The following is a 17,125-nucleotide window of genomic DNA, read 5'->3' as shown; positions in this document are numbered from 1 at the left end:
GGCTCCAGTCCCCCAGCCCTTGGAAGCTCCCCAGGCAAAGATCATGGCCAAGAAAGGTGAGATCCATGCGGGGGAGGGGACAGGCTGCAGCAAGTGGGGGCTGTGGCTTGTATTTTCAAGACCGAATGAGCCCCCACCCAGCGCCATGCCACCCTCCAGGACGGAGGGCACAGGGGCGGTCCAGCAGGTGGGGCACCGCTGGGGCGCACATCCCTTGTTAGGATTAAACCCTGGTACAACCACTAGGCTGGCCTCTCCCCGACCGCAGTCCCCGACTTGGGAAAAAACACTGAGGCCAGAGGAGGCGCAGGTCTGAGTGCCCTCATGCGCCTCCCTGGGGAGCTCGGCCCACCCCCCCCCCCCACAAAGTCCTCAGGGATCAGCACCAGTAAGAAAATACACTTTACTGTGGGCCTCGGGGTCCGCAGGGGCAGTGCCACAGGTGCACGGGGAGCAGGGCATGCAGAGCGCCAAGCAGGTGCGGGGGGTGGCAAGGTGGCCCCTCTGCTGGGCCCTGGCCCCGGCCTCCTCTGATGGCCCCTGCGAGCCTCAGGACCCCCAACCCCAGCAAACTCTGGTTGAGTAGATGGAGTGGGAGGGGTGGCCTCTGGACAAGCAGGCGTCCGGAGCTCTGGCCACGCTCAGAGCTGCCAGTCAGGGCTCAACACACCCCAAGCTGGGGGCGGGGTGGGCAGAAGCAGCTGGCACAGCTCAGCCGGAAGCGGCAGCACAGAGGAGGAGGGCGTGGGAGCCCACACCTGCCAATCCAGCCCCGAGCTCCTCAGCAATTTTGTCTCTCTTGATTAAACATCCAAGGAACAGCAAGTTCACGGACGTGTTTTCTTCTCCGTCTTCTTGAAACACCCAAAATGGAGAAGCAGAGAACTGCCTTGCGGTTCCTGGGGGGCACCTGGCACTTTGGGAGCAGCGAAAGTGGGAGCGGAGAGGGATGAAGGATCCGGGCCCAGATTTAAGCAGGGGACAGGCCGCAGCGAAGGAGTGGCCGGGGCTTGTCTGGCACCAGGAAGGTGCGCAGGTGTGTGCTGGTGCAGGGGCAGAGCGCCGGCTCAGGAGGCCTGGAGCACACACCAGTGCTTGCTTTGGGAAGAACGCTGAGCAGTAACTGTGTGAAGGGGGACATCACTGGTCATCGCGCCGTCTGTGGGGGACAGTCAGAGTGGCTGGGACCTCTGGGTTGTCCCCCCTGGGGTGGAGCGGGGTTTGGGTGGCCACGTTCCCGTTCAGGCAGCAAGGGCTCTTCCAGCGAGGCCACCAAGCTGCCTCAGCTGCCGGCAGATGGTCTGAGAGGCTGCCATGGCATTTAGGGTGGGCCAAAGACAAGGCGTGGCTCACACCTGGGGGGTGGCCAGGTGGAGCGGGGCATGGCCCAGCTGCCTGGGAACCCGGGGCCTGGTGGTGGGGGCGGAGCCAGAGGGGGCCAGCTCACTTCCAGCAGTGCTCCAGGGAGCTGTGGGGCTGGAGCTTGAGCTTCTGGGGGCAGAGCAGCTTGGTGAAGGCTCGGCGGAAGCTGTGGTGGCACAGCGGGTAGAGGACAGGGTTGACGGCTGAGTTGGCCCACAGCAGCCAGAAGGACGTCTCGTACCAGTAGTCAGGGATGCAGTGGCCGTGGCAGGCGGCCCGGATGATCATCAGGAGAGTGTACGGGGCCCAGCAGAGCCCAAAGATGCTCACGATGACTGCCAGTGACTTGGCCACCTTCTTGTCCCGCGAGAGCCGGAAGCGCTGGGTGATGCTCTGGGACACCATCTTCATGCGCTTCTCCAGAGATGCTGAGGACACAGATGGCTTAGAGCCCCTCTTGAGCGAGCGGGGCCGCTCGGTGCCCCTCGAGGAGCTGCCGGAGCTGGAGGTGGGTGAGGCCACGGCACCCCCACCGCTGCCACCCCCGAGGGCCACCTCCCCAGCCTCAGTGCCTGGGGCCACCTCACTGACCCCAGCCCCATGCTGATGCAGCGGCACGGCTTCCCCGCACCCCTTCTGCCAGCAGCCCCAGCAGCCAGAGGCGGCGGGCAGCGGAGAGGGCTGGGCCTCGGGCATGGGCTCCGAGCCCGCCGCCTCGCACGCCCCATCCAGCCGGACGCGCGTGCGCCTCTGGATGTTCAGGTAGATGCTCAGGTTGAAGAAGGTGACACTCAGGAAGGGTGTGAAGAACTCAAGGGTGGAGGCCGTGATGAGAAAGTACCAGTTGTAGAAGAACTCAGCGTAGCAGTGACCCTCGGGGATGGAGCTGCCCCCCGACAGGTACTCCCAGCTGAGGATGGCCGGGCCATACAGCAGGAAGGCCAGCACCCACACCAGCACCATCTTCCACACTGCCCGCCGCGTGTCACCCTGCTGCGCCCGGTAGGAGACCTGCAGTGGGACACACTGGGTCAGGAGGGGAAAGGACAGAGCCCAGGCCAGCCGCTGCCCCCAGCTGCAGCAGGAACGTCGGCCTGGGCGCTCCCAGCAGCCTCTAGCTTCTGTGCTCAGCCTTCCTTCACAGCAAACGCTTCTCCCTTAACCTCTATCCTCCTGTGAATCCCAGGCAGTGTGTGTCACACTCCTGGAGCCTTGGAACCTCCCCCAGATCAACCCAAATCCTAACCTTGTGCCAGGCAGCCTGTTTACCATGTCCCCCCCAGTGTGCACTCCCCCAGGGTCATGTTATTGTCCCCGTCGACTGAGCAACTGCCGTGTGCCCGGCTCTGGGCTCTGCACCTGCTGATATCATCTCATTTAATCCTCACAGCTGCTCCACCATTATCTCCACGTTCTTGAAGGCTCGGGCAGGGAGGGACAGATCACAGGTGAATTGGCTCAAGGGGCAGAGCTGACCCCAAACCCACGCTCTTTGCATTCTGACCCAGTGCGTCTCTAGACTGGGACCCGTGTGGGCCCCAGTAGAGGGCCCTGGGGTACTCGATAAAGCTGTCAGAGGGAACATGAGAAGGCACAGGAGTGACCTCTGCTCAGTGCTGCTGGCCACATGCCCGAATGGCACTGACATGGGAAGTCCAGGCAGTCCAGGGTCCCTGAATCTTGGTGGCCACCCACATCCAGGAAAGCTTATGGAACCTGTCTTCCTGGGGCACACACCGGCGGGGAGGTACCACCCTCAGATCCTCCCTCAGCTCCAGGGACTCGGGACCTGCTCCAGAGTGGAAGCTGAAGTGACCCCTTTCCTTCAGGTCCACATTGTGACCTCTGCCTGAACCAGGACCAGCCCTACTAGCGGCAAATGGCTCCTGAGCGGGCAGCTGGCCATAGAGTGCCAGGTGTGTCAGGTGTGAGGCCAGTGAGGACCAAGGCCACCCAGCACCACCCACACCTTGGCAGTGGCTGCACACCCTGCCCAGGGCTTCCCCTGGCCACTGCTGACCGCCCGTCCCTGAGGGCTGAGTGCGGGCCCCCACAGCCCAGACTCACGGCTCGGGTGACCGACAGGAAGCGGTCATAGCTGATGAGGACAATGTTGAAGACGGACGAGGTGCAGAGCAGGTAGTCCACCACCAGCCACAGCTTACAGAGGCCCCGGCCAAAGGGCCAGCGGCCAGTCAGCACGTAGGGCACGTACAGTGGGATGCAGAAGGCCCCTGGGAAGAGGAGGGCCTTGGTGGGCCATGGCTGGACAGGGGTCTGGGGTCAGACCCGCCACAGCAGAAACAGGCAGGACTTGGGGTCACACCGCGGGCCCCTTTCTGGGCCCAGCAATCCTCCCTCCACCTCATACCTGGGCACAGTCTCTGCCCTGCACTTGGCCTTCACCCCCTGCCCAGCCCCCAGCCTCACTGGTGTCCCCTGGACTCAGGGGCAGGAGGAAGACCTAGGCATGAGGGTCACTGGCCGGGATAAGACCCGGAGCCTTGATTCAGTCATTCCCGGGCTTCCGTCCAGCCCCTCCCGGTGGCCCAAAGCAAGAAAGGTGAATTTCCTCCCTCTCCTCTGGCGCCACCGGACCTCAGCTCTTGTTCTGGCTTTTGGACGGCTCTCCCTCATCAGCTCAGAAACCGAGAAAGCCTTTCTCCGGACTCAGAGGGCACTTGGCCGCCGCCACGCGGGCGGCTCCCACCGCCCAGCCCCGCTCTGAGCGTCTGGCAGACGCACTTCACAGCCCCAACAGGTGTCTGGCGCTCCGGCCCCCTCCTTGCGCCCCGCCCCCCAGCCGGCAGCAGCGCACGGACACGTGAGAGCGCGCTCCTCAGAGCATCTCCCCACCCCCTCGCCTTCCCTATAGCCTCCTCCCCCAACACGGCTCTAAAAATCCCTCTTCCATGTCGCCTACCCCGAATCTCCCCCAAACTCCCCCCAGAGCTCTCCCCATGTCCTGAGTCCAATGCAGCCTTTGTTTGGCTTCGGCGCAGGAGCCAGCGCTGCACCGCGGCCGCAGCGCCTTGCGCCTTGCCGAGCGCCAGCCCGCCCTCTGGCGCCCCTTCCCCGGGGACATCCTTCCCCAGTCCCAGTCCCGCGGCCAGGGAGGCAAGGAACTTCGCCTGTGCCCACCGCCCCACAAGTCCCGGACTCCCCCTCCCCAGGCCGGGCCCCCTAGCGGAGCGTGTCCCCGAGGAAACGGCACCCTAGGTCCGCGCTCCAAATCCCGCTGGCCCGACCCTGCTGGGCGCCTCTGGGCTCAGGCGGGGGCTGGGGGATTTACCCACGAGGAAGTCGGAGATGGCGAGGTTGAGCAGAAAGAAGTTGTTCTGTGTGCGAAGGCTCGAGTCGGCCACAAAGGCGAGCATGACCAGCGCATTGCCCAGCACCGTGGCCACGATGAGCAGCGCCATGAGCGCCGCCAGCACGGCGGTCCAGGCGGCGGAGAAGCCGCGCGCCCCGCCCGCCGCCGCCGCCTCGCCCGTCAGCGCCCCCGACGCGTTCAGCGGCCCGTCGGGCGGAGAGCGCTCCATAGCCCCTCCGGCTCACGCGGCGCCGGGGCGCGGGGCAGGGCGCGGACCGCCTGCCGGGCGGCCAGGAGGGGCCCCGGCCCGGGAGCCTGGTCTTTGCGGGCTTTCGGCCGGGCCGGGTTCCCCGGGGGGTGCCCGGCTCATGGTCCGCGGGCGCCGAGGCCGGGGCCGGGGCGGGCGGCGCTGAGGGAGCCCGGTCCGGAATCTGAGCCGAATGGGGTCAGCAGCACGACCACTGCAGCGCGAGCGGAGCCAGAGCGGAGATGGAGCCAGAGCCGCTGCCGGAGCGTCCGTGCGCCCCGAGTGCCGCGCGCAGCGGAGTGCGCCCTGCGCCCAGCCCGCTGCCCCCCGCGCCCCGCGCAGCGCCCCCGCCATTGGCTGCCGCCCTCGCCCCGCCCCCGCCCCGCCCGGCGCCGGCAGCACCACGGACAGCGCCGCGTGCCCGCCGGGCCGCCGGAGCTCCAGCCCGAGTGTGCACCGCGGCGCGAGAGCTGGGGCCTCGCCTGCGGTCAGCCGGCCAGCACACAGGAGCCAGTCTCTGGGCTGCTCCGCCTGCCCCGTGCCCTCGGCCCCAGTGACCTCTGGCCGGCCCTCGTCGGGAGCCCAGGCGCCTGCGGGGGCCTGGAGTAGGGCACCCAGCTCAGGGGAACTTGCCCAGCTGGACCCCCTCCTCGTTGCACGCTTCGGGCAAGCAGGTCTCCTCCCAAGCGGAAAGGATGGGAGGGGGTCTCCGATAGCCAGTGCTCTGGCCAGGGGTTTGCTCCACCCCCCATATGCATGGGACTCTGGGTCTCAGTCTCCCCATAGGCAGGGCCCAGCGCAGGGTCCAGGGTGACCTGCAAGGCGCAGACAGATGTGGAAGTTACATAAGGAAAGACGGGGAACCAGTGGACCTAGCCCGGAAGGGAGCGTGTCCACCCCGAACTCAGATGTTCCTAGGTTTAGAGATGAGCGACCACTGGCTTGGAGCCCCGCCATGGGTCCCTCCCAGCAGGCGGTGCGGTGGGGTGGTCACTGCTGCAGGGAGAGTTGAGGTCACTGCGCTCCGGGCGCAGCCAAGGCAGTGGTGCTGCGTTAGCGCCTGCGGAGGGGAAGGGAGAAGAGAGGCGTCGGGAAGGAGGGCCCCCTCCCCCCAGACACACACGCTCAAATAGACTGGGTCAAGGACGACACACACAGCGAAACAGACAGACACGCCCACGGGCAGACAGACACCCACAGACCAGGGAAACAGCCACCCAGCGTCAGACTGGGGACCCACGAATGGCAGTTAGACACACACACACACATCAGACAGCAGACAGCGAGGGAGCAGTGCCCGAGGGAGAGGGAAGCAGCGACTCTGTTGCCAGCAGCGCACATCTGCAGAAGCCTCAAAAAGGAGAGAAATGCATGTGTCCGCCTTGGGGGTGGGGCAGCGAGGCTGGACAGGGAGGGGCTGCTGAGGGACCCCAGGCGCGGGGACACACACAGGCATTCCCATACTTACAGCAGATTCGTGATCATGCTGGGACCCACCCCTCTCCCAGCCCCAAGAGGTACTTTAAACTTTGGCCGGTGGGCAGTGCGGAGCTGCCTCTTCCCCCCCGCCTGCAGCTGATTGCAGGGAGGAGACCCCAGACCCTCACCCCTGCCCCAGTGGATGCAGGATTCCATGGCTTCTCTCAACCTTCACTGAAGGAGCGGTGTGGGGCTCCAGCCTACCTTCCCAGAAGCCTTCTCTGAGTACCAGTCTCCCCTCCACCAGCAAGCCCTGCTCCTCTTTTAGGCTCCTCCAGCTCCCCCTTACTGCACCCCGACTTGCCTGGTAGGTAGAACTATACCAGGACCAGGCACCGGCTGGTGGTTGGACAAACTGAGGTGGAGAGTTCCTGGAGTGGGCAGCAAGGTGGCTGCCACCGTCCAAGCCTTCCCGGGCTTTGCTGCTGGGTAAGGATTTTCCATCCCTGTGCTCAGCCAGCAGCTCCCTGTTGAGTGGACCCCACCAGGTCGGGCTTCTTCTGCATCATCCCCGCCCCAGGCCTCTGGAGTTGGGTGGGGGTTGAGAGGGGGCCTCTGGCTCTCTCCTCGCTGGCCAGGAGCCCCCTGCCCAGCCTCAGTGTCCCTGTCTTGGGATGGGGGCTGTGTGTTGCTTCCTGTCCAGGGTGAAGGGCTGATTTGAGGGGAAGTCTGTGCAGAGGGCGCCCAGTTAAAGTCTCAGTCAGGCCGGGCCCCGCTTGTCCTCGTAGGTCTCAGGGTTCTTGAGCTTCCCCTGGTGGTCTCTTGTCCCCCGGCAGCTGGAGCTGGAGCCGGGGTGGACTCAGTGCAGACCCAGGTGCTGAGCACCCAGCTGTGCAACTTGGGGGAGTCCCTGAATCTCTCTGAGTCTGAAGAGCTTCCTCTCCAAACTGAGGCCATCAGGAGAGGGACGGCCACAGCTGCCCAGAGATCTGAGGTTGACCATGGCCGTGGGTGGTGGGCGCCCCATATCAGCACTTACATGCAGGACCTCACTAGCATCCCCTACGCCCTGCAAGGTGGGTAGGACCAGCAGCTGCACGGAGCTAAGAAGCCACCTGTCCAAGGTCACACAAGGCCAGAGATCACTCCACACTCCCGGCCCAGCCCTGAGGTCTCGGCCCCTGAGACCAGCAAATGTACCAACTCTCAGGACCTTGAATCCTCTGGGCTGGACAGGAGCCTTGAATCCTCTGGAGCGGGCCCCACTTAGCCAAGGCAATTGGGGTAAAAGAATCAGGTCCCCAAAAGGCTGTCCGCAGGGTATCTTATCCTGAGGTCTCATCCCAAGGGGTGGGCATTTGGGCCCCAGGATGGCAGGGAACCCTCCAAGGCTCTGGGAAAGTCTGGCTGAGGGTTGGGGGACAAGGACAGGCCCCTATTCTCAGCTCACTCAGACCCCTCCCACTCCCGAGAGAGTGGCCTGAAGCCTGAGTTTCTCCATTTGTCCAAACAGCCAGTATCTGGGGTTCAAAGTGTCCAGTCCAACATGGAGGCCATTGCGCAAAGAGCTCATTCACATAAGCCCTAGCCGGATGCGCAAAACCAGATCCCCTGCAAACCCCTCCTTCTCACAGGAGATAGCTCGCTGACTGACTGACTCGTTCATTCATCCATTCTACAAGGTTTTACGGAGCTCCTTCTGAACATCAAGCCCTACGCTATGTCGCCCTGGTGGAGGGGCAAGCACAGCGCGGGGAGTATGCAGTGCATCTGACGGTCACGAGTTCTGGGGAGAGAAACGGAGTTGGGCGGAGGGTGGACAGCGCCAGGGCACGGGAGCCCTCGCGCCCAGAGAGCTGCGGACAGGGGGAGTCGCCACTCTGTTAGGGCTCATTGGCCCCCATCGGCAGGAGGGTTTGGGGCTGCTGTCCACAAAGTGGCCAGGGACAAGTGTGGGATTCAGGGCCCTCCTGGCACCGTGGCGCCTGCTGTGTGACTCTTACTGTGAAGGGACAGAACAGCTACCCCAGCCTGAGAAGGAACAGTCACTGGGGCTCAGAGCCTCAGAAATGAGGACGTGGTTCACACCCCCAGGAAGGCTCCCCAAACTTGCAGAGGTGACAGCTGAGGAGGGGTGTAGGCTGGAGAGTGGAGGAGGGGTGAGCACGTGCTGAGGCCCTGAGACCAGCTACAGCGAGGGGCTGTCTGCCTGCCTCCCTCTCACCGCACGAAGCAGAGCGTGCAGCACAGAGGTGTGCCTTTCAGAGGGCCCTCCAGGAGGACCCTGCTGGGAGGAGGGCAGGTGGTCAGCCCCAGCTGCAGTGCCGCCTTCCAGCTGAGAGCAGTCTCTTCCCCCAGCATCTCCCTCCTGGCCACTGTGTGGGACCCCTCTGTGGGTGATGCTTTCTGGGGCTCCTGTGGGGCTGGCTGGCTTTCTCAGAGGAGCACCTCAGTCCCACCTACCCTTCTCCCTGTCTGGGCATCAGACCTGCGCAGCAGTTTGAAGGCTCCTGGCCTGTTCCCTCGCCCTTGATCTTTCACAGGTGTCCCCACTTAACCTCTCGACCTTGAACCTTGACTTGGCGTCTGCTTCCTGGAAGACCCAAGTCGACACAAGTCAGGTTTTGATTCTGAAAGGATGGCCAGGGAGCCTCCGCTGAGAAGGGGATTGGAGCAGAGGCCTGCAGGAGGGGGCGGGATGCAGCGGGTGGAGATGCAGGAAACAGTGGTCTGGCAGAGGGGACCGCGGGAGCCGAGAACGATGGGTAGCAGGCCATGCATCTGTGGCTGCAGCTCAGGGTGGGGAGGGTTGGGGTGGAGGAGGGGCGAGGTGCCTCGAGCCTTGTGAGGAGCTCAGAGGGAGCCCAGGGCGTTTTGAGAGATAATGTGGCAGGACTGCCTGCTTCGGGGCAGGACGGCCTCTGGTAGGGGAAGACAGAGAGAAGTGGGGAGGTGGCTGCAGTGCTCCAGGTGCGGATGGCGGTGGCAGTGGGGGAGGGGAGACCGGCCGGACTCCCAGTGTCTTTCGAAGCTGACACAAGAGGTGTGTGAGAGAAAGACGGGTCAGGGTTGACTCCAGGATTTTGGCTCAAATATGTGGAGGATGGCCTTGACACAAATGGGCCAGGGAGTCTGTGGAAGGAGCAGTTTGGGGAACAATGGGGTAGTCGGATTGGAGTGTTGAGAGGCAATTGCCCACTGGACCTTCTGGAGGAGAAGTCGTCAGGCCCCCAGGCCCAGCCCTGGAATCTGAAGCCTGACCCAGCCATAGCCCACCCACCTCTTTTAAGTCTGGGGCCACAGGACCCCCGGGCTGGAGAAACCAAGCTGGGTGTCACAGCCTCAGCACAGAAGGACACCGTTCTGGTCATTCAGGGCCATCACAGGGCAGCAGGCTCTCCCTCCAGCCACCTCACTGTGCTAGAAAAACCTCTCTCCTTCAACAGACTACATGCCCTGCACTGGCTCCCACGGAGCCCCACCCTGCTGCGCGGGGACGTGGCTACTAACGAGGAATGATGAGGGAGTGGAGCTGCTGGGGGCCAGCAGCAGGGCCATCGCCCTGCTGGTCACGGCCCAGGCACTTTTGCCCAAGCACTTGTCAGGATCCCGAGTCCAGTGCTGTGACACCTCTTTAGGGGAACCGCTGTTGGCTTTCTCTCTTTCTGCGGGAGCTCATTTGAATATGGGAATGCAGATTTTTCTTTTTTTGTTCCTTGTCTTCTTTTTTTCCCCCTAGTGACATTCTGAGGCAGCTCCCGGTGCGTCCTGAGAGATCAGGGCCCGGTTGTAATCAGAATGTTCCCCAAGGCCACCGATTTGGAATAAATACCGAGTCTGATTTCCCTGTCTTTAGGGACAAGGCTGAATTGGGCCCAGGGCCCAGGTGGCAGGAAGGAGAGAGGGGACAGGAGAATCAGGAATATAGTTTCTGTGGTTTGACTGCTAATGACAAAAACCAACTCAAAAAAGCCTAAGGAAAAGGAGTGTTTATTGCTGCCCATGGCTATAAAGTCTAGGGGGTGGACTTCAGATACAGCTGCATCCAGGAGCTCAAAGACCTGGTGCTTCTTTTCATCCATCTTTTCTCTATGTTCACCTCGTTCCCAGCAAGCAATGTCTCCCTGAGTTCTCTCCTTGAAGAGCCAGGCTGCTTTCCTGTATTCTCATCCACTTCCCAGGAGGAACGGCGTTGCCAACAGAATTCCAGAATTAGCCCCCTTGGCCTGACTGGGACAATCATGGTGGCCAGCTGGGGCAGCATGGCCTGAGCTTACAGCAGCCAGGGCACTCAGTGAGAGCTCAGTGGGAGGTCCCCGAGATGAAGCTCACAGGTTGGGGCAGCGGGGACTGGGGCCTGCAGAGCTGGCCTGCTCCCTGGGCCTCTGAGTCGTCTGCTGCCTGGCTGCTGGGAGCACGGGGCCCGGGGGTGGGAGTGAGGGTGAGGGGGTGAGGGAGAGCATGAGGGATGAGGGGCGGCTCTTCGCATGTCGGACGCAGCAGACCACAGAGCCTGGGCAAGACAGCTCTGGAGTACCCCACTGGGTCGGCCTGCAGGAAAGAAGCTGGCGGCCCTTCCTGCTTCAGCCTTGCTGGGAAGACCCCCTGGGGCCTCGGTCTCCATGCAGGCAAAGGAGAGGCTGAGGTGCGGAGGCTCGGAGGCTGCAGGGAGCACAGAGGGTTTGAAGAGCTGAAGGGAGCATGGAGTCGGCCCTGGGTCTGGTATGTCTTCACTGCCTGCCCTTCTCCCCTAAGGACAGTGCTCGGGTGGAGACACTAAACACAAGGGAAGAAGTCTCAGGAGGGCTCCCCGGAGGAGAGGCAGCCTCCAGGAGGTCTGACCCGAGGGAGGCTCGGGGGGCCCCCAGGGGGCCGGAGAGGAATACATGCCCTTCTCTAAGGAAGGGGACCCCTGAGCCCCAGGAAGGCCCCCTGCATAGCCCAGCCTGTGGCTCTGGGTGTGCCTGCCTCCCAGGGCTGGCCGTTAAGTGTTTGCTGGATGAATAAATGAAACCAGTTCACCTATGCAGGTTCTCTCCATGGATTAAAAATGCATAAGCCACAGACGAGACCAGAAAGAGGGGAGAAGACAGGCCTTTCTCCAAGGAGCCTTCCCCGGAGCTCTGGGCGTGGTTGGGCATGGGCTGGCACGAGGCCTCAGGAGGGTCCCCAAATCCAGCAGTGGGGGGCCAGCCCCAGCCTGGGAACCTTCACTGCACCCTCTAGAGTGCTCGGTGGGGCTGTGACCCAGCAGTGTTACTGCGGCTGGGACCTGAGCCAAGCACACACCAGGAGTCCCGGCCAGCACTGCTCCAGGGCCTTTGGACCAGGGTTTGCCCCGATCAGACCCTGGACAGTCAGTGTCAAACCCTAAGGGTCACCGAGCCTGGCCAGAGGTGGGGACAGCTGCTCTGATAAGCGCTGGGACCAGGGGCTTGAAGCACTGGGTGAGGAGGGGCGAGGACCGCCCGTGTGTGAGAAGGGGGGACGATGCCCAGCTATGCGCGCCCCGCTCCAGGGTCCTCTCCCCAGCTGCAGCTGCACCCAACCCCAGAGCTCCCCACTGCGGACCCCCCCCCCCCACAGGAGCCTGTCCCTGCTCTGCACCTCTTGCCCAGCAGCGCCAGTCACAGCGCGTCAGAGCATGGATGCCTTGCCCCCTAGACCTGCCCCCAGAATCACCCTCCCTTTGGGGTTCCTGTCACCTGCTGGGCCTCTCCTGCGGTGGCCAGGTGGGGTGGCCCTGGTGAGAATGCTGATGAGCTGAACTGGGCCTGGTGGCCCCAGTCCTTTCTGCAGACTCCAGGCCTGGGGTTTGAGGCTGGACGGCTGGCTGGGGGCAGCTGCCCTGCAATGCCCTCCCCGTGGAAGGCGCAGCTGACGTCACAGTGCAGGTAAAGTGGTCTGTCTGGGGCAGGGGACTGGGTGGCTGCTTGGCTGGGCACGCTGGGGCCATCCTGGGGGTCTGACTGCTGGCACAGTCACCCTCTGTCTGGCTGATGCACTGCTCTGCTCTGGGGGTGAGGCTGAGAGGCCAGCAGCTGCCTCCCCAGACCTCATCAGGGCCCCCAAGGCCCAGCCCCGTCCTGGAGCAGCCGCCTACCTTCTCTTCCCAACACACGCCCCCCACCCTGCCCCGCCCCTGTGCCACCCTCCCCTCCCAGAAGCCCTTAGGGTTACCCCAGCCTCCTGATCTGCCCGTGCTGTTCCGTGCTGGGGCCCAGAGGGCGTGCGTGTGCAGGTGTGCGTGTCACGGACGCGTGGGTCAGCCCCGGGCAAACGAGCAGCGCCCTGACCCTGCGTGGGCCTCTGGGGCCCTCCTCCTCCCAAGGCAGGCGGCCTTCAGGGTGGAGTGAGAAGGCGGGGCCCACTCCGGGAGCTGCTTCCTGCCGGAGACCGAGCCAGCCCCACAACTGCACCTCCGTTTACTCCCCGAGTCCCCTGGGAGCCTGTGCTGTCAGGAAAATAACAAATGAGCCGACTGTCTCAGTGCTGGGGGCGCCGGCTTCAGTTAATGAAATGTCCCTCGAGTCCTTGAGGAGGAAGGAGGGGGCCGGGGCGACTCCCACGGCGTGTCTGTGTGCACGTGTGTATGTGTGTGTAGGTACGTGTGTGTGTATGACTGCATGTCTGTGTACACGGGGGCCTGTGTATGTGTGCATGCGGGCCTGGCTGTGGGTCTGGTGTGTTCTCATGTCTGTGGGTCTGTGTGTGTCTGTGTCCAAGTGCATATGTGCACACGTGTCCGTCTGTGGGTGTGTTTCTGACTTGAGCCTGGGGTAGGGGCTCCTGGAGGAAGCTGGGACGTGTCCTCCTCCCACCCTGTAGGGACAGGTCAAGTCGGAGAAATGTCCCCTCTCCCTACACAAGGGGCATTGACTGTAGGACCAGGTCCGGGGCCAGCGAAGGGGGCAAGAAGCTCTCGAGTCAGCCCCTCCCCCAGTCACTGGCCGGCTGCACACAGACTTGAGCACACACTCACACACGCAGCAGGACAACACAACACGCGAAGCGTGGGCAGCCCCCGCCAGGCCTGGGCGCCCGGCCCAGCTCAGCAGGTGAGAGGCCTGGCGAGGCAGCACCCTTTGTGTCCTGCCCCGGGGGCTAAGGGAGCTTTGCTTAGGAAGCTGTTTGTTTTCCTTAGGACCCGCCTGGCCAGGTGGCTGTGCGGTTTCCCACCTCCAGCTGGGACACTGCTTGACCCAGGCCCCAAGCAGAAAGTGGCAGGGCTGGGTTTTGACTAAGAACGATGGAGTCTGAGCCCCAGACCAGAGCCCTGCCATCTGCAGGGGCACAGCAGGGCCACCTGGGTTCTCCCCACGGTCCTGGGAGCTTGTTACCCCAGGGGGACCCCGTCCTCTCCCCCAGCCGTGGCCCGACCTTAGTTTGGGTCCACCTTTTCCTGGCGTTGCATTATTCTCTCACATTTTCTAAGTTTGCTGAGCCAATTCATATAGAATTGGAAACACTCATGCAATAAGTAACGATGTTCACTGCAAGGCTCTTCACTGGGAAGCCCTGAAGGAGAGAGGAAGGGTCCAAAAGACTGTCCTGACAGGTAGCCATCCTCCCCATGCCTGAAGAAGTGGGCGTGGAAACCTTGGCTCAACAGGGCACTCATCTGACCGTTCACTGGTGGCGTATCTCCTTCAGGTAGGGCTGGATCCAGGAGCCCAACTGCTCTCATCAGAGCCTGCATCTCTCAGCCCCACTCGCCTCTCCTGCAGTCACTCCCTTTGCTGTGGCACCTCCAAGCTGACCTCCCACAGCTCACTGCCCCCAGAACTGATGCAGGGCCTCTTGCCCAAGCCCATGGCCCAGCTGATTATCTCAGTGAGTAGTGATGTCCCAGGTTCCAGTCACATGCCACGGTCTGGGCCAGAGGTGGGGTCAGCCTGTGGATGGGTGTCCCCACAGGAGGATTTGGGGTCATTCCCAGAAGACGGAGTAGATGCTGGTCATGGGGCCACGGCTGTGCCCTTCTGCCCTCAAGCCCACCCTAAACAGTCCCCTCTACCTGACTGTGGGGCACCTTCACACACCTTGCCTCCTCTGGGCCTCACCGCACCCTGGGGAAACTGAGGCTCGGAGAGCCCCTTTGCTAGCAAGTGGGCTCATTTGGGCCCGTGGGTTCCATTACACCCCCAGCTGTCTCCCCAGCCCAGCCCCACCCACCTCCTGCTGGCCTCCAGGGGCGTTTATTGAGCACCTACTGTGTGCGGCTCGGCTAGGAGCCCGGAAGGCAGAGTTGTTCCTGAGATTGGTAAGTGTGCAGAGGTCCCAGGCAACTTTGCCTCCAGGGGTGCCTTGGAGAGGGCATGGCCAGGTCCTGAGGGCCCAAGCTCCTGGCCGTGGGACTCCTAGGCAGGCTGCCTTCCCTGGGCTGGGGCAGGGCTGGCCAAGTGCCCAGCACGAAGCCTCCTATCAGCCCCTTTGCCTCTTTCCCAGAACAGGCCTGGCCTGCTCGCCCAGCCTATCCCCTGCCTGGGGGCCGGAGCCACCCTGCTGGCTGCACGCAACTCTCATGGCCCCAGAAGTGGAGAGGCAGCACCCTGAGGGCTGCAGCTCCTGCACTGAACCCCTCTCAGCACAGCTACAGAATTTGCAGCTCCCTGTGCAACATAAAACTGTGACTCCCCCCGAAATTAAAAATTTCAAGATGGCAAGAGCAGAGCATTAAACTGAGCATGGAGCCCACGAGACTGCAGGCTGCACACCTGTGAGCCTGCCTCACCCACTGCCCCCACTGCAGTGGCCGCCTCTCCTGCCACTGGGAGCCCACCAGGGCAGGCCCCCCCACTGTGACAGCCTGGCACTTGATGGCTAGCTGTCCCCACCTCTCCCCTTCCCTGCCTTCCTCTGCAGGGATGGAATGGGCAGAGCACGCCTCTCCTCTGAAGGACCCCAAATGTCCAGCTCTCTCTTACCCAAGCCCCCCGCTTTCGCCCCCCCATCTCACCCCCCCAGCAAGAGTGCTGCTGCTGGGAATGGCGGCGGGGCTGCCACGACCAGGCCCCTCCCCACTGGCCTCGGCTGCTCCCAGGAAGAGGAATGAATCATACTGCCTTCAGCACCCCATCCCTGCTCCTTGGACAAGTTTAAACTTTGCCCCCTCCCACCCCCATGCCTGGCAGCTCCCCTGGCCAGGCTAGCAGCTCCAACAAGTTAAATTTAACCCAGCCCAAGCTGTCTTTCTTTCCGCTCCCACTCGCCCCCTGGTCCTCTGTGCACAGATGCGCCCACACCCCTCCTGCTCCACGTGAGCCCCTGGGGAGGGTGGAGAGAGGAGGGCCAGACACTCCCACTTGCCCAGGGCTCCTTGCCACAGGTTCCTTGTCCAGCTGATGCTCCCTGCCTGGCACCACACTGGGGCACCCAGTAGGCACACAGGCTGTGTGTGCCAAGGGTATCAGGGACTGTGAGCTGAGAGTTCCACTTTGCATCTGGCACAGCCCTTCCTTTCCAGGCAGCTACTGTGAGCCCACACCGTGCCAGGTGTTCACATCTCTGGACCTGCCAGAGGACGCTGGAGGAGATCTGGGGGCCAAGGGCAGGCCTGGCCACACGTAATCTTCTGGGTGGTCTCAGGGGTCTCTGTCAGGGGAGGACAGTAGACACGCCCTTTGACAAGTGGCCACACATAATCTTCTTTAGGTCCTCTGTTTTATTCAGGCTGACAATGCACTCAGCTAAAATGCTGCTGTTTCACCAAGAGTGGCACGGAACAAAGTTCTGGCTAGCGAGACATGAGCAGAAGTGCCTGGTGTGTTGTCAAATATGCATGTGATGGCTGGAGTGTCAGCAGCCATCTTGGATTATGAGGTGACACTGAGAATGGAAGCAAGCACTAGAGCAGTGATACAATGAGGTAGGAACTGGGCACCCTGCCAACCCTGGACAGCGTAGACTTGTGTCACATGGGAGAGAAGTACATTTCTGTTTTGTTGAAGTCTCTGTTGTTCTGGGTTTTCTCTTCTATGCGGCTCTAACTAACCCTAAAAAAGCAGGCAGTCAAGTTGGCCCAAATGGCCCCCCAGCAAAAGAGGAGGCCACTTCAGAGTCCTACAAGACATTCCATAGGGGAAAAAATGTTTCCCAGTTCCAGTTGGTCATGGGTCTGCAGCAGTGCCTTCTATGTCCTGGCCGACCCCACCGGAGTGGAAAGGGCCCCGGGAAGGGGGACACTTGGCGTTGTTTAAACAGCATCACAGACCCACTTGGCCACGGCACCCTTTCCTCTAGAAACACCTAGCAGCAGTCAGACAGGCCCCGGGGGTCCACAGCACCTCGCTTGGGAAACTTTTCAGGGCGTTTAACTGAGATAGTGCACCCAGAGGAACTCAGCCCAGCACTGGGCACACAGTAAGTGCTCAATAAATGCTAGGGCTGCTACTGAAGCTGGCAGTGGGCCCATGTCAACTCTGAGCGTGGAGGTCGCCCCCTTCCACCAGACACCTCACTCCTGCCTCCGCCCCGCCCTTTCTCTCTGCCCCCGCGGGTCTGCTCCTGCCTGGGCCTTTGTGGGGCAGAGTAGTCTCAGGGCCGATCTCCTCCCACAGAGGCCCAGGGGCTGGGGGCAGCGCGCCACTGAATCAGGTGGGGTCCACCAGGAAGGGTGGATTTGCAAAGAGATGCAGCAGTGAGGAAGGCGCGGGATAAAAAGTTTATAAGAGGAATACATGTGTTCTCTTTTGGCAGAATTTCTCGGTTGCAGATTGCTCAGGTCCCAAAGCCACGGGAAAGAAAAAAAGAAAAAGCCCTTTGCCGCTGCTATTGATAACTTG

The 17,125-nt window shown here is 62.5% G+C and overlaps 1 protein-coding gene across 1 annotated transcript; it reads right to left on the bottom strand.

Annotated features, from left to right (window-relative positions):
• Nucleotides 1-391: 391 nt before the first annotated feature.
• On the bottom strand, nucleotides 392-4,904 carry HRH3 (histamine receptor H3). The gene is made up of 3 exons (XM_031433517.2): nucleotides 4,655-4,904; nucleotides 3,430-3,596; nucleotides 392-2,373 (listed from the first exon to the last, which is right to left on the bottom strand). Exons 1-3 carry the CDS (start codon nucleotides 4,902-4,904, stop codon nucleotides 1,444-1,446), a joined length of 1,347 nt encoding a protein of 448 aa, XP_031289377.2. The 3' UTR covers nucleotides 392-1,443.
• Nucleotides 4,905-17,125: the final 12,221 nt, after the last annotated feature.

Source organism: Camelus dromedarius, chromosome 18 (assembly GCF_036321535.1).
Source record: "Camelus dromedarius isolate mCamDro1 chromosome 18, mCamDro1.pat, whole genome shotgun sequence".
In the NCBI taxonomy this organism is placed as follows: domain Eukaryota; kingdom Metazoa; phylum Chordata; class Mammalia; order Artiodactyla; family Camelidae; genus Camelus; species Camelus dromedarius.
The sequence above is the reverse complement of the archived record's forward strand: the minus strand, read 5'-3'. Positions and strand labels throughout refer to the sequence as shown.

Coding starts and splice junctions, on each gene's coding strand:
- HRH3 (XM_031433517.2), bottom strand. CDS start 4,904: ATGGAGCGCTCTCCGCCCGACGGGCCGCTGAACGCGTCGGGGGCGCTG. Junction 3,597..4,654: donor CATCTCCGACTTCCTCGTGG/GTAAATCCCCCA, acceptor TCCTCTTCCCAG/GGGCCTTCTGCATCCCACTG. Junction 2,374..3,429: donor TCCTGTCGGTCACCCGAGCC/GTGAGTCTGGGC, acceptor GTCCCACTGCAG/GTCTCCTACCGGGCGCAGCA.